General features: G+C 44.5%; 1 protein-coding gene across 6 annotated transcripts in view; it reads right to left on the minus strand.

Moving 5' to 3' along the window:
- Positions 1-2,522: 2,522 nt before the first annotated feature.
- pds5a (PDS5 cohesin associated factor A) overlaps positions 2,523-15,259 on the minus strand; it is a 35,849-nt gene continuing 23,112 nt past the window's right edge. For 3 of the 6 annotated variants that reach the window (XM_088622797.1, XM_088622880.1, XM_088622957.1), the window contains exons 21-34: positions 14,783-14,941; positions 14,298-14,366; positions 12,051-12,187; positions 11,208-11,331; positions 10,121-10,325; positions 9,191-9,305; positions 8,206-8,338; positions 7,579-7,698; positions 7,408-7,470; positions 6,863-7,008; positions 6,641-6,743; positions 5,480-5,859; positions 4,778-4,925; positions 2,523-3,649 (exon numbers count right to left, since the gene is read on the minus strand). In XM_088622797.1, coding sequence (XP_088478923.1) covers positions 3,614-3,649; positions 4,778-4,925; positions 5,480-5,859; positions 6,641-6,743; positions 6,863-7,008; positions 7,408-7,470; positions 7,579-7,698; positions 8,206-8,338; positions 9,191-9,305; positions 10,121-10,325; positions 11,208-11,331; positions 12,051-12,187; positions 14,298-14,366; positions 14,783-14,941 — 1,938 coding nt within the window. In that variant the 3' untranslated portion in view covers positions 2,523-3,613. Of the gene's footprint in view, positions 4,202-4,777; positions 4,926-5,475; positions 5,860-6,640; positions 6,744-6,862; positions 7,009-7,407; positions 7,471-7,578; positions 7,699-8,205; positions 8,339-9,190; positions 9,306-10,120; positions 10,326-11,207; positions 11,332-12,050; positions 12,188-14,297; positions 14,367-14,782; positions 14,942-15,259 lie in introns of those variants that run through there. The other 3 variants (XM_088623025.1, XM_088623106.1, XM_088623191.1) reach the window with 3 other exon arrangements.

Genomic DNA, 15,259 nt, shown 5'->3' on the forward strand with positions numbered 1-15,259 from the left:
GGCAGACTGTCCAAAGTGTTTATTCTCTCTCTCTATATATATATTTATTGCAAAGCACAGGCCCTTAATTGCAAATCAGGAAAGCAACTAAAATTGCCATATTATTGTAATAAGTTTACTGGTATTTAATTTTTTTTTTACTGAAGTATCCCTCCTAGAACCAACACCTGAGTTACATTAATTTTGTTAAATGCTGATGAAAAGGTGATGAGACGAAGTGGAGCAGACTAGCAAACTCAACATACCACCTATTACCTACAGTTCACTCCTGTGCTTACAGGAGCGTTCTAAACCCAGTTCGATTCTGTATTCTCCCCCTTTTAAGGTTCGAGAAGCACATCTGTACTCGGGGCTATAAGGTGATACAGCTCCTGAACATTTGATATAAAGCAAATGCTTTTGATGTTTTAACGGGAGGATGAAGGAGTGTACTGTTAGGATTTCCTGTTGTAAAAACTATGGGGGGGGGTTGTAATAGATGGAAATGTATACTTACAGTACAAAGCCCGTCTACATTGTATGGGCGACAGGGCCTTCTCCTGCTATGCCCCCAAGCTCTGGAACTCTTTGCCCAAGTATATCAGAGAGTCACCTTCTCTCAACTCCTTCAAATCCAGACTCAAAACCTTCTTCTTCAGAAAAGCCTTTACTTAACTGGTTCCATTCTTCACCCCTCTGCTCTTCTTAGTACCACCTTCCACGGTCTCCTCTATTGTTATTGTTGTATTGTTTTAATTGTAATTGTGTCTTATCTTGTGAAATCTTATTTATTGTTGTCTTCTTATTTATTGTTATTGTCATCCTGTAAAGCGCTTTGAGAAGCCACCTTTAAAGGCGCTATATAAAATAAAGTTTATTATTATGATAAAGCAAATCAGAAACCATCCAGCTCAATTTCCACATACCGACAGATACAAAGGCATGTGGGTTGTGATCCACGCAAGTAGAATATTGTTGGAGGCAAACCCATCTGAAGAGTCAAGAACCTACAACCAAGAGGCACCCTTTCCTTTTGACACTTGTCAGTCACTGGAAAGGCCAGGTCCAAGCTGATGGCCTCTTCCCACCCATCATCACCCTTTACCTGTCCGTGAAGCACCGACAAACACCCCAACACCAGCAGTGCTGCGGTGCTACTCGAGAGTGAGGACGATCTTGGGTTTTCACAAGACTCACGTCTGATGAAGGCCTACCAGCCAGCTCACTCCTCATTTGCAGCGATTTAGCGTTACTGCAAAACCTTTGTGCATTAGGACCAACAAGCAGATGGATCCTTTATGCTGCATCGAACCTCCTTTGAACTTATTTATGCAGGCTGTCCACTTGCCATGGTTAAGACCTTTCAGGCGGTGTTGCTGACCACAGAAACAGTGCCACGATGGGTACAAGTGTCATAAATCATGAAACAGCAGCTGTATGTGAACAGAATTGAGTCTAAATCTCAACAATAAGCAAAGTGACACTGGGACTCTCACTCCTGATGCTCAGAAGTAACTAGGACATACTATATCTTCACTGGACAACACCAGGAGTCTCTCTAAACACAGGGAGCATGTACAGTGCCTTATTATCCACCCCCTTCCAGATGTGCCATTTTGTGGAATGTGAAAAGTACATATATATATTTGTAATCAAAACTTGAATGCTCAGACCACTTAGGAGTGAAAAAAGCAAAATGTCAGTCAGCAGTGCAGCTTCTCAAGATTATGCGCAAGTATTACAAAGTGCTCTTACTTACTCGTGTTCTGCCTAGCAAGTGCACCTCAGCTTTCCAGCCTGCTCTGCGCCAGAGTAAAGCAGTCTCCCTCTATCCCACCTCCCTGTCAGTTTCACAGGCCAACCAAGACTAAGCAGTAAAACAAGGAAGTTACATGCAGCACCTTAACAAAGCCAGCTGGTGGTCTGTTAAATACTGCATGCACATAATGCATTACACACGGTCATCGTTAGTGCTGCAATTCCCCTCAAGTGATCTGAGCACTGAGAAGTGATACTGCCCATGAGATAATACTGTCAGTCTACTTTACTATCAATCTTCTGAACAAAAGGAACACATTTTATGAGCATGTATACAGGAATAACAAAGCAGTAGCACTATACCCACTGTCCCATGCAAGTAAACCTTTAGAGGGAGATGTCAATGAACGGCTACAGGGAAACACTCACCGGAGGACACAAGTGGAAACTGTATGGAAGCAAATTTAAAACTGAGAGCAGGAGACACGTCCTTGCTCAGTGGCATAAACGACCCGGTCATGTTGTTGAAGAGAATACACTGGTTTCTTTCAAGAAACTGGGTGAGAGTTTTGGATCAATAAACTGCTTAAACAGGCTGGATTAGCCAAATGCTTTCTTCTTGGTTGGAAACTCTGCTATATTTGGGATGGAGAATCTCTTTACATTATTTCTCACACCAGCACCTTCAATTCCCAGAGAGATGTGACGGAAGCAGTATAATTTCATCACAGTACTAACATGCTGATTTGCAAGAGTGGAATTAGAAAAGTCATGAACTCACAACGTGACACCTAAAAGCATTTATTATATGCAAAAAAATTAAATATGGTCATGTGTACATAATCTGTACACAGCTATCCCCAAAACAATGCCTGGAATCATAATAATCAATGCAACATTATAAGTATTTCACTAAAATAAAACAAACTGCTGGAAACAGGGAGACAAACTGGCAAAACATGTTGAAAAATATTTTCAATCTCTAAAAACACTCAAAATTTACCAACAGTTTTCAACTGTTTTATTTTTTTGCAGGCATCTAAAACCCAGGTTTGTTTTATTTAAAACTTTTGTGTAAGCATCATTTTATGTGGTAATTCATATTACCCCCCAAAATGTTACTTTTTGTGCACACTCTCCTCTTTCATTCCGTTACAAAAATGTAAAATCTGCCCCAAGTTAAAAATAAAAGGCCTCTGTAAAAGAACCAGGTTACCTGCTAGAGCTTTACAATGTTTTATCGTGGTTCACAATGTAGGCGAGAACTAAAATCTGCAAAAAACAACTCAGACAAAATCTGAAGGGAATGGTAAAATCTGAACAGATCTGTAAAATCTAGAAACGATCTGCTTTGAAAAGAAATGGCTCGATCGTCCCATGGGCGCACTCCTTTGGGAATGCTCAGGTGTTTACTGAACATCCAGAGCGAGCCATTCTCTACCCAACAGTGCTCAGGCTAAAACTTAAAAAAATTCATCTGCAGCAGCAGGCAGTGAGACTATTTGGCTTAAATTTCTTTTTAAAGTCAATGTGGCGACTCCGGTTCAAAACAAAACAAAAAAAAAAATTGCTTTCAGCAAACATAAAAAAGGCCATGACAACCAGAAGAGAAGACATCAGCCTTGGAAATCAACTCATTGCGGGAATCTGAACCGATTTCTGAAAAAGTTGTAAAAAGAAGTCTCAGTGAAGCAGAAAGGGGTGAACAGACCACCGTTCAAAGAGCTTGAACTGTTTTATCGCTGAGGAGAAAGCTTGCTTCAAAAACAGCGTTTGGAAGCAGTGCCGCGTCTCGTCTTTTTCAGGGCGAAGAGCTTTACAGTCAAGTTCAGTTTCTGTACAGTGGTGGCTAATCCTGAAGTCCTGAACCAGGCATTCAACTTTTTTGTCTTCGGAAACCTTTTCTTTTTACCTGAAACCAAAGAGAAACAATTACCTTCCTTGTTTCGTATAATTTGATAGGCAATTCTGATTCTTATGGGAATGGGGTAGCTATATAATATCTACAGGATGGTACAACTCCTGCATAATTCACTGCAGTTCAAGGCCTCAACCACCCTGCCCAAATAACTGGAGGAAAATTGAACCCACGCTTGGCTTAAACTCTGGTCCAGGCTACGCCACACCTGATGGAGCCTGGAGAATCTGCTCAACCTCTGATCAGCAGATAATATTGAACAGAACTACCCCTACAACTACAACTCTACACCCACTAATCAAATATTCAACAATGCAAAACGTAGGCAACATTTTTACAGCTCTGCTTCCAAATTATTTAAAAAAATGAGTTCAAATATTAAAACTTAATCTTGCCTTCGTGTGGAGAGCGGAAAACAGTTACGTGTAGGCTGATGTTTTTTTCGGAAAAATATTTGATTCTTTTTATTCTAGCAGGTGCTTCAATGTTTTCCCAAACAGTCAGGGTGAGGTGGGGAAAAACTGTTCTAAAATGATTTTACAATGTCTGTAAAAAACAAAAATAACCAAGAAAACAAATCTGTGACACTCAAACTGAATTTGTCCGAGTGTCAGTGTAAAAGCAACAGGTGATAAAAAGAATTGCGACTAAGTAGTAGCACAAACAGTAGCTCTTTAAAGAGCACCTCCTAAGTGGCTCAACTGGGAAAGATGTTCACCCGCGGGCAGGTGTTGCGGGTTCGAGCCCGGATGACGCCACTAGCCAGCTGTGACTGGGACTTCCCCAGCAGCAGCACACGACTGGCCGGGCACTGTTGAGGGATGGGCGAGACTCGTCAGCTGGCGGGCGGGGGAGCTGAAGAGTGAGAGACGCGCCTCTCCTCCAATCGGAGCTGCCCTCTGGCGTGCGAAACCCTGACTGTCAGAGGGGTCCGCCTCCACCTCCTCCCCCGTGTGGTCACAGGGTTCTCAGCCATGAGCTGGCACAAACATACGGCTGGCGATTCAATATCGGGCAGGTGTAACAAAAAACGGGGAATTCTAAACTGAAGTCATGAAAAGGTGTCTGCGTGTGGAGAAGTGTTTTGTCCCCCTGCTTCGCTGTCCCTGCTCACTGCGGCACCTTAAGTGGGGCTCCCTGGCGTCTGTCTGCTTTCTCAAGCTCCTCCAAGCTGCTCTTGCTCCTAAACACATTCCTCTCCTTCCCCAGGCTGTCTGGACTGGACTCTACGTCCCACAGGGAATTGCCATCGCTCCCCAGAACCTCGCTGCTGAAAGATTCAAGCACTGCCTGTCAATCTCCATCTCAATTCAGACGGCGAGCCGCAGGCTGGTCTCGCACTCTCATTCACTGGACCTCGCTGCCTGCGACCCGTTCACGGCAGAGGCCAGGGACTGAGTCGGCAAACCTGCATCTCCAAACCAAGAATAAAATCTCATTTCCAAAGAAAACCTGGGGACGTGATTTCGGAAGGGGAGTGAACTTCTGAAAGGGAGTACAGAAATTCAAATAGCAGAGCCGGAAGTGTAGGAATATATTAAAGGCACTGCAGCGGTGCGCTGCTGAGCTCTACACAGCAACTGCAGAAGAAAATCACAGAATTGCAACACAACAAGTAAAAATGAGTGTATACCAATGAGACCCTTCTAAATTATATTTAATACCTTCTAATCAAAGAATGCGATGGTCTAAGTCCAACACCTTTGTGATCTACAGTCCTGCTCTAAGGTCCGATTTGATTCCCTCGACACAGAGGACGTGCCTGAACTTCAGGAAGGGACCGATCGGACACAGCCCTGCCCGGCAGCCTGCAGCGCCCCCTACCTTTGCAAATCCATCTGTCTCTGTGGCGCCGCCCTCTTGACCTCGGCGTCTTTCTGCTGTTTTGGTATTTTGATGGTGATGGGCTCCACCACCCCTGGGCTGTCCTGGGACGCCGCCGTCCTCTTCCGGCCCCGGCCGCCGCTCTTGGCCTCCGCGCCCTTCTCCGCGCCGCCGCCGCCGCCGCCGCCGCCGCCGGCGGGCTGCGTCTTCGGGGGGCGCCCCCGCCGGGGTTTGGGGACGGCGGGGGCCCCGGCCTCGTCCGAGGCTCTCCCCTCGGCGCTCTGGTGCATGTTCTCCGCCCCGTCGGCGGGGGGGGCGGCGCGCTTCTTGCCTCGCTCCGCGCTGGCGTTGCCGGGCGCCGCCTGCTCCGAGTTGGTCTCCTGCGGCGAGGGGAGGGAGCGCACGTGAGGATCGCCCGGCGGATCTCTCGGCGCGGAGACCGCGCCCGGGTTACTCCAGCCATCGCCACCACTCGCTCTGCGCTTTCTGTACCATCCCCGTCCCCGGTTCAAAGCAAAGCGAAGCCAGAAGCCTGGCGTTGGCTACACTCCTCAGTTCGTGCAGTGGAGAGGCAAAAATGAACAGAAACTACACGTGCGCATTGACTACCTCGCGGGACAAAGACGTGCTACAGAGGGTGAGGGTGAGAGCGAGATTCACACCATCCACCGTCGCAATAAAGCCCAATCCATCATTCAGGATCCCAGCCTGTTCGCCCTGTTCGCTCTGGCAAGCGGAAGCGCACTATTAAGGCCTGGATCACTAGGCTTAAGAACAGCTCCTGCCCTACGGCAGCACGCATCCTGAACGGCTAACTGTGCAATATCTCTGAACTCGATGCACTTTGGCACTATGCACTTTTTGACTTGGACTACCATGTTTCTTTTTTCCCCACTACCAAATATATATTGTTCTCTACAACATCTTTATTGTTCTGGTTGTTGCTATTTATGTACTGCCTACATTGGGTGGTGTCGTCTGCTGTACTGCGCGCGTCCCGAGAGCGAATAAGAATTCCAATGTACACGTCCACACGGCAATGAACTCCTCTACAAACTCTCGTGCCGTCCTGATCGGCGGTCTAACTCTCCCCACAGACGGGTTTGTGTCAAAGTAGATGGACTGTGCTCAATCCGGCGAGAAAGCGCGGCAGCCCCTTACCTTTTTCACGGGTTCAGCTTTACCGGGTGTGACCGAGATCAGGATCACCGGGTTCTCCTCGTTCTCGCAGGCTCCTGTCTCGGACGCCTCTGCGCCGGGCTCCCTTTAAAAAAAAACACAAGGAAGGCCGTCGTCAGAGCCGAGCGGCGGGGGGGGCCACCGGGGACAAGCTGGAGAGCTGCGGAAGGGAGACCGAGCGCCGGGCGGCCCCGAAGTCCTCACCTTCCCTTGTTTCCGGCTGGGGAGCTGGGCTCCGAGTTCCCGCTGACGTTGCTGCCCGTTTCCGAGCCGCCCGTCCTGGTGTACGGCCTCTTCCCGGCCACGGACAGCGGCTTGTTCACGGTGCCGAGGACGCCAGCCGGCTTGGGCTACAGATGGATAAGGCACGAAAGTGGGCTACGCATTCCCGAAAGCCTTTTCCGCACTGTCCGTGTGGAACCGCAATACCACCTGCTAGCAGAGACTCCCAGCCCCGTGAGCGCCAATACAGACACAGCAGCTCATCCGATTCTTGAAGAAGACCAAGTATACTAATTAAAGCACAGCAAATACAGCTGCTCTACAGGTGCAATTTTGAATATTTCCCTGCTTCAAAAATCAAGGATCCCAAAAATAAATAATTGCCAAAAATCAATAAGAAAAGAAACTTGGTGATTCTCCGACCTCCTGCCTCACAGGACAGTTTGGCAGTAATCGTCACTTCGCCTGCCCAGAGTGCGTCAAACACATTGTAAATACAGAAGTTACCCGTAGGCATGGATTCTTACCTTTCCTGTTAAAAGGACCGTCCTGGCTTCTAATGACAGATAATCCTTGTCATTGACAAAGTCCTACAACCAAAACAGACATCACGGATTTACTCATTACAAATAGACACTCGTGCTCTCAAACTCGAGTGTCTTTTCCGAATGTGAGGGGCGGTGTGAGAAAAGACTTACTTTATCTGGTGGGGTGAAAAATTTTGTAGGTAATACGGGATCTTTCGGCGAATCCAAATGGCAAGCTGTGCTTTTGTTAACGATGACAAACAGTGCGATATCACAGACAACATAGAGCTTCTGTAACACAAAAGAATAAAAACACCAGAGTGTAAAGTGTTAGTACTTACCCTTAAAACAACAACTCTGACATCAGTGAACTACTATGACACATAGAAGACATTCAACTAATTGTGTAACTGTCAAAGTTATTTTGTGCACCTGAACTAATTTAGGTCCGCTTTGGCAAACAAGATTAACCTGCATTGTTTTTAGATTTTCCTTTGCAATACTTGCACATATTTAATTTTTCACTCCTAAAAGTGTTCAGGTTTCACATTCAGGTTTTAAATAAAAATATATACTTAAAAAAAAGTTAATATCATTTGTAACTCAACAAACTAGAAAGGTGGGAATACTTTTGGAAGGAACTGTATTTATGCACAGTCTGTAATGTCCAACAAACAACAAAATGAAACCCTGGAAACAGCAGCTCCTTTTCTTGCCGGGAGTGAAAAATAACGTCCATGTCTGAAGATCTAAATCCAGAGACCAGCCCAAGCGCTCCGTGAGGCTCCAGCGACTCACCTCGTTGGTTTTGGGGTCGTCCGGCGCCTGGGCGTCCTTGGTCTGCTTTATGTTCTCCACCATCTTCCTCAGGAAGGCGTGGCTGTTGTTTTCATTCTTGGTCATTAAAACTTCCAGCATGAACCACAGGCACCTGCGAAGCAGAGAGTTCAGAACGCTGACTTTTTTCCGTCTATAGTGACATCTGACGAAGCGTCACATTGAAACCCAAACAAGGGTGTTACAGGAAAGAAAAAACATCTTGCTGGATAAACATAGGTGAAATGCTGTGACACCATCACTGCCTTATTCAGGGCCCTTCACTCACTGCAGTACCAGCAAGAAAGGACCAAAGCTGGCCCTGGCAAACACTGAGCGCTACTGTCACATACTGGATCGCTAGACCAACACTGCCTGAGCTGCCAGACCACGTCCGGCCTACTACACCAGCGTTCGCAGTGCTGCTGGCAGGTAGCTGAGGACCACCCACACCCTAGCCCTGGCCTGATCCAGAGATCGTGATCCAGCTGAACCTTCCAGAGGAAGCAGCTGTCCGGTGGACTACACTGCCAGTTGTCTTGGCTCCAGGGGTTTGCCATGGATTTCATGCCATTATTATATCGGAGGTATTCCTTATATATACTGAAATACTCCTGCCAACTGTTAACACGTTTCTCGTTTCTGATATCTCACTATTTGGCGTTAATGGAAGGTGGTGAAATTATTACAGTTTAAGATTACAGTGTCTTGTATACCAACACCTGAGAAGTCCTACTTTCTCAAAATCAAAGGCACACTGGCCATTGTTCAAAGCAAAAAAAAAAAAAAGACATATAGGTCCCTCAACTTAGTACATGACAGTAGAGCGTAAACTGTAGAGTTTAAAGTGCCTAAAACTGGGAGATGTGATGGGAAGATTGGCTGCAATGTGATTTCAGCCCCCTGATGTGGGTAACCCTGCAAGCGCAGATGGGGGACACAGAACTGTGGCTAGCAGGACGCTTACTCTTTGATGTCGCGCAGCTGCTCAAAGTCCTGAGGTTTGGTGAAGTCTGGATCATGGGCCAGGAGGTGGATCATGTAGGGGACAACATATTCTGGCAGGAGAGACACCAGCTTTTCTAGAACGAAAGAAAAATACAGGGGATGTCAAGAACGTGTAGGAGGCAGCAGAACAGAGACTTTCAGAGAGAGCACGGCGCGTTGTTTTTTCCTAAATGTGCAATATAAACTGAGGGGGGACAAAAAGTACTGGAATTCAGAGAAAGCGATATATTATCATAATGCACACAGAGGCGCTTCTGTAGCAAAATTTTATTTCCAATGAACAAATGGGCAGAGTTTGAAAATTTAAATTTCTGAATGACGAAAGAAGCAGCAGCAATAAGGAAACGAAGCCGAGCTGAGGAATATGGATTTTTAACTGAATACTCATTATAAGCACCAGGACATAAGAGAAGAACCAGGTCACGTGCAAGACATTACTCCTGTCCTGAAGTCCTTGCACTGGCTTCCTGTCAGGTTTCGTGTCAACTTCAAAACCCTCATGCTCACCTATAAGGCTCTACATGGCCTTCAGAAAAGCTTTTCCTTAATTGATGTTAACAGATTATTATTATTTTTACTACTACTACTAAAAGTAGAGATACACAAATGGCAATTAATCTTTTAATCTGGCCTTCTGAATCATGAAGGACCTGTGAGGGTGTAAAACACATTCAATCATTTCACAGAAGAAAATTCATTTTTAACCCCCCGACAAACACAGACAGACTCAGTGGCACACAAACGAAACGGGGACTCCAATCTGAACTCGATGACGTGCTCTCCGTTTATCCCAGACACAATGGGCATTTCATTTATGAATTCAGTTTTCCCTCAGGAAAAAAAGTGCTTCTCAGATTATTTGCAGCCCGATGCCGGGGCGCGCTCTCACCGTTAGCCATGGGGTTCTGCTTGATGTACTCCCTGCGGATGCTGATGTTCTTCAGCAGACACTGCCGAGCGTGGGCTCGCCGTTCTTTCACGGGGTCTTTGGCGCACAGGGCGAACACAGCCATGTACTCCAGAGGGAGCTGCAGCTTCACCAGTGCCATGTGCAGCTTCTGTGCAAATATCTGCCTCACCTGGTAACACTCATCCTACAGAGAAGGGTCAGAGGAAGTCACGATAACATCCACTCAGCTTCTGGACAGCAGCAGGCTCGGCAATTCAATAGAAGTCACAAGTGGAAATCAAGAGGAAAGGCACTGATGTCTGAACGCACTGCAGTTTTTGCGAGAGGACGCGCTTCCCGAGTTTGGTATAAACCATTCAAGACAATGTGATGCAGATTCCCCAAGTTCTTCAAGGGAACTGCCCTAAAATTGCAAGTGCCCCCTTTGTTAAAGGCCAAATTGAGTACAAGCATCAGATCACTTGCATGAATGTGACCACTTCTGCTTGTTTTTGGGTAGTTTCAATTTCTGTTTAATTATTTAAAGTCCAAAGGCATCCAGGTTTCTTTAAATCTAAATTAAAACCATAAGGACTCCCAAGACAATCAACCAACGAATGCAACGACTTGGATTGCTGATTCTACTGTATAACCCAGGTGTTGCAGGTCCAAGCCTGGGATTCAACGTCAAGTGGGCATTGAGCCCTGGCTGGGTTAGGTGGGCTAACCTAAATTGGAAAGAGCTTCCTCAGCTTTTGGTGTAAAAAACCTTCGAGACCTGTTGGGCACCAATAAGATTGCAGGAATCTCAGTGAGACTCATGCCTGCTATTACAAACAGTACCAATTCTGCTGTGTGGGGCTCTGCGGAGCTCGATAAAGTCAAAGGGCACTCAGCTCTGGCAAGTGGGCATGTGAAAGGATGGTGGTCACAGATGCCCACTCTCCTTTGTCTGGAGCTGGGGTTGCAGCAGCCAGCAGAGTCGACACAATGTTAAGAATAGGTTCCACTACTCCGGACAACCCTCTGGGCACAGGTCTGAGCGCCCTGCAATTTCACTCCAGTAAAATTAAGGAAAACGACTCACATTGATGACCAGGCCGCAGAGCTGGAACTGTTCTGGGGTGATGATCTCGTGGTAGCAGGGCTCCTGTGCCAGCTTCATGATGGCACCCCCAGCTGCCAGGCGCAGACGGGACATGTCTGACTTACTGCAGTTTCACGGGGAGAAAGAATGGGAAACACTCCTTGGTCAACAATGACTATTACTTGTAGCTGCCTGGCCTTCTATCTTTTTGATGACAAAACCAGATGTTAACTGCTTTAAAGCACCTAGACTTTAACACATCGCAGTGAAGGAAGCTATGCCTTATTATGAGTTAACAATGAAGTCTTTAAGAACCGTTTTATTGTTTTGCAGATTCCTGGCTGGCCAAGATCTCTCGAATGGAGAGGATATTCGTGTATCCTACGCTGAGATTTAGCAACATGAAAAGAACAGGGGTCTTGGTTTATTGCCAAGGCTGACCTGAGCTAACTGCATGACTCTCTGACCTTGTTTACACCTCATAAGGCAACACACTGTTACATTTTAATGATTGGTCAGTATGTTTTCGAATGCACATTTTGTTCATCTTCAAGAGGAATAAAAGCCTGTTGTTCTGACTGAAAAAGCAGGTGAGAGACGGGGTCAACCTGTTAACTTTGTATGTCCTTCTTTATTGCAACAAAAGAACATGTTTGTGGTTGTCATTAAGGAGTCTAACAACAGTAACACTGTTTTCTTGAGTTTGTGATCATATAAAAATAAAACAAAGTTAAATGAAGTTAAGCTAACAGAACACAATGACTTTTATTTCAAGGTCTGAGGACATGAGATGTTTGGTGTAGTAAGTAAAAAAACGGATCCACATGAGGAGTCAAGACTCACCTGATCTTCTTCTGCTCTGTCAGGTCCCCCTCGCTAACCAGCATAGCCGACAGCAGCCTCAGCGTGGAGTTGGCCGACTTTGACTGGTTATTTTTCATGCCCAGTAACCAGCGCACCAGCAACTTGATAGCTTGCACCTGTTCAGAGGTGAGCAAGCAGTGTCACTGTAACCCACCAGTTTCGCACAATGTACGCCACAAAGCAGAAGTGTGACCTGCCCTCTTGAAACCAAACCTTTTGATGTCAACTATCTGTGTTAAGGTTTTCATCATCTTGCACCAATCATTTTAAGATTTAAAAAAGTATAAACACTGTACATTTTCAGATCTGAAGCTAGATGGACAGAGCACTTTAAATTTCTCTTCGACTTTTCTCTTTAGTGTTGTTTAAGTTCAAAGGTGTTGTAAAACTATGTTTGGCACAGTAAAATCAATGAAGACAGAATTGTAATTAATTAAAATATACTAGAAATCAAAACACGGCAGTTTAGGGAAGAAACAAACAGTTTGTGGACAAGCAAGTATCACAGATGGTCAGCGTGTATGTTATCTAATGGTGCACACGCACACACTATGAGTATAACCTTTAATAGCCTGTGTCTTTTACAGATGATGCTCTATTGATGCTGAATGTTCAACTTGAATAATGTATTTGCACGTGTGTTTAAAACGATTTTCATCTTCCTGGTAACTTTATTACAGTTATAAGAGACATTTCCTTTGATGCTCAATATAGTTTGAACATGACAGGTCTCACATCAGTGTCTGGAGACAAAAACAGAGCTGGCTGGTCTGGTTTCCACACAGGGGATTGGGGTAAGGCAGGTGGAAAGCTGAAGACTGGATTTAGGAATTGTTATGCTGAGGTTTGATGCCTCATTGGAAGGATAGAGCACAAGCAGCTTCAGTACATTCTTCACAGTGGGTTTTAATTTGCACTCTCCTTGTAACAAGCCCTTCCTCAATATTCACATAGAGCTTATTTAGGATATGGTGAATCTTTTGTAACCCCAAACCACTGATCTAGTCCTTGCAATATTTGCCTTTAATAAATGGTGATGCTGCATATACATGTTGTTATAATGCTTATATTTTCATCCTTATCTTTCCTGTTCAGTTTTAATACCCACACTTAAGAATAAAATACCATCTTCTTTTTTTTAACACTACAAGTTATCATATCAGTGCAGCCTGTCAATATCTTTTACACTCTTCAAAATTTAAAATGATTTCTATGTATAGTTAAACTCAACCTTTTTGAATGTAAGTGTATTTTTAACTGAATTGTATACGTTTGTTTGCTTATTACCATTACTACATGATGCTTGTTTACATCTGAAGACCGTTCATTTAGATTCACAACTTTTAGATTTATACATCAGCAGAAGTATGATCAAAAATAATTTCTAATTTAGTGGAGACATAACTAGGCAATTAAACTGTTAAACAGCACTGCTCACAAAGTTGTGCCTAATTCTTATCCTGACCGTGTCTTATTCTTTTTTACCCATAATACGGCACACAGCACACTCCAGCAAATCCACACCGCAAATTCAATGCGAAAATGTACTAGAAAAAACCTTTTCCAGTCCCATTCACAAGAGCCTTTCGTGATATTTCTGAATGTATTTTTTTTAATTAAAATGTTAATTAAGGGGTGCCAACTGCCTGCAAATTAACAGGGAATAAAAGATCTAATTTTAGCTGCGACTGTAAAATCTTCAAAAGTGTCCGTAAGATGAGAAAAATAAGAAAGGCATATGATTGTAAGATAGTTGACGGTGAACGTTTGATGGGAATACTCGCAGAAGAGAGCGCTGTACTTCATTTTAACCAGAGCGATTTTTTAATCTCAGGGGTAGCAAGAAAGAAGCACCTTGGTTTTCTTTAGAGGCATTCAGATAAAAAGTAAATCGAACACTATGGGAACATTTAAGAACGTGCTCTTCTTTTCTAAAACTGGAAGTCCAGGAAAATCTCTATTTAAACTAAGAACACGTCAACTCAGTACTGCATTGATGATTTGATGTGCAAGTGCAGTACCCTATGCCTCTCTACTGGCAGAAGTTTCTACTGCAATTTTAAAAATGTAATGTTTCCTGCTTCAGTTTCAAACCTGATAGCTGACAGAAGGGTCTGACAGAACGTTTTTCTGTCCTGCACGTCCCTCTTGCTGGAATTCTTATGACCAGGTTAGAAATATCCCAGATAGAAGCACAGTGATGCGATTCCCAGTTGCAATCCTCACCTTTGCAAGCACCTCTGGGGAAACCTCTTCATCTGGAGACCACAGCTTCCCATTCTTGTTACCTATGGACTGTGTTAAACATCAAGGACAAATGAGTATTTTCTTATGTGTGCTTATATACTGCTACCTGTGCCCTAATTCTGGTTTTCAATTTAGCATATGCTACTTTTTTTATAGGATAAACACGATTAGGATATTCTTCTTGTTTTTAATATGTCATCCAATTACTACTTAATGATTTACACCTCTACCTTAAGCCTGACTCTGACTGCTGTAATTACAGCTGTAATAAACAGTGGACATGAGGATTAAGCTATGAATAAAAAAAATATATATCAGCAAAGAATCGACAGCAGGAGTATTTAAATATTTTTAAAGGACTCTTGATTAAATAAACCACATGACCCTGACAGTCTTTCGGGCAGAGCTGTGGTCTCAGTGGCGCCTGCTTTCAAGGGAGTTGTTAGCTCTGTGTCTGAGTTTACCCGATCATTCATCAGCAGATCCTTGACGATGAAGTTGGCCACGATGGACTTCATGGGTGAGGCAAACTGGTCAGGGGCCAGCATGGAGATATGTCCCAGAGAGACGAGAGGAGTGATCAGCTGTTCAGGCACATCGGCATTGAGGCTCCGGCTCAGAGGCTGTGAAAAGAGTTCTTTTACGTTGCTACTTGGTGTTGAACAAGTCACAAGTATCCGAATGTTCTATCAACTTTATTATTCAAATATACTTAACAGTTACATATTTGTGTACACCCTTATTCTAATGCCAAACGCAGGGCACGCTTAAGACGGGCCCTAAAGAAACAAAATCTTTCCTGATCATGTAGACAATAACATTTGGTCTTCGAATCTTTTCATTAAGACCATCAACCTTTCTCATTTATCTCCAGACTACAGCTCGTCTGCACATTCCTACAAGTCTTCCACAAAAAGTTAAAAGACATGGCCTTCATCTTC

The sequence above is a fragment of the Lepisosteus platostomus genome, chromosome 1, assembly GCF_059453375.1.
Source record: "Lepisosteus platostomus isolate fLepPlt1 chromosome 1, fLepPlt1.hap1, whole genome shotgun sequence".
NCBI classification, from domain to species: Eukaryota; Metazoa; Chordata; class Actinopteri; order Semionotiformes; family Lepisosteidae; genus Lepisosteus; species Lepisosteus platostomus.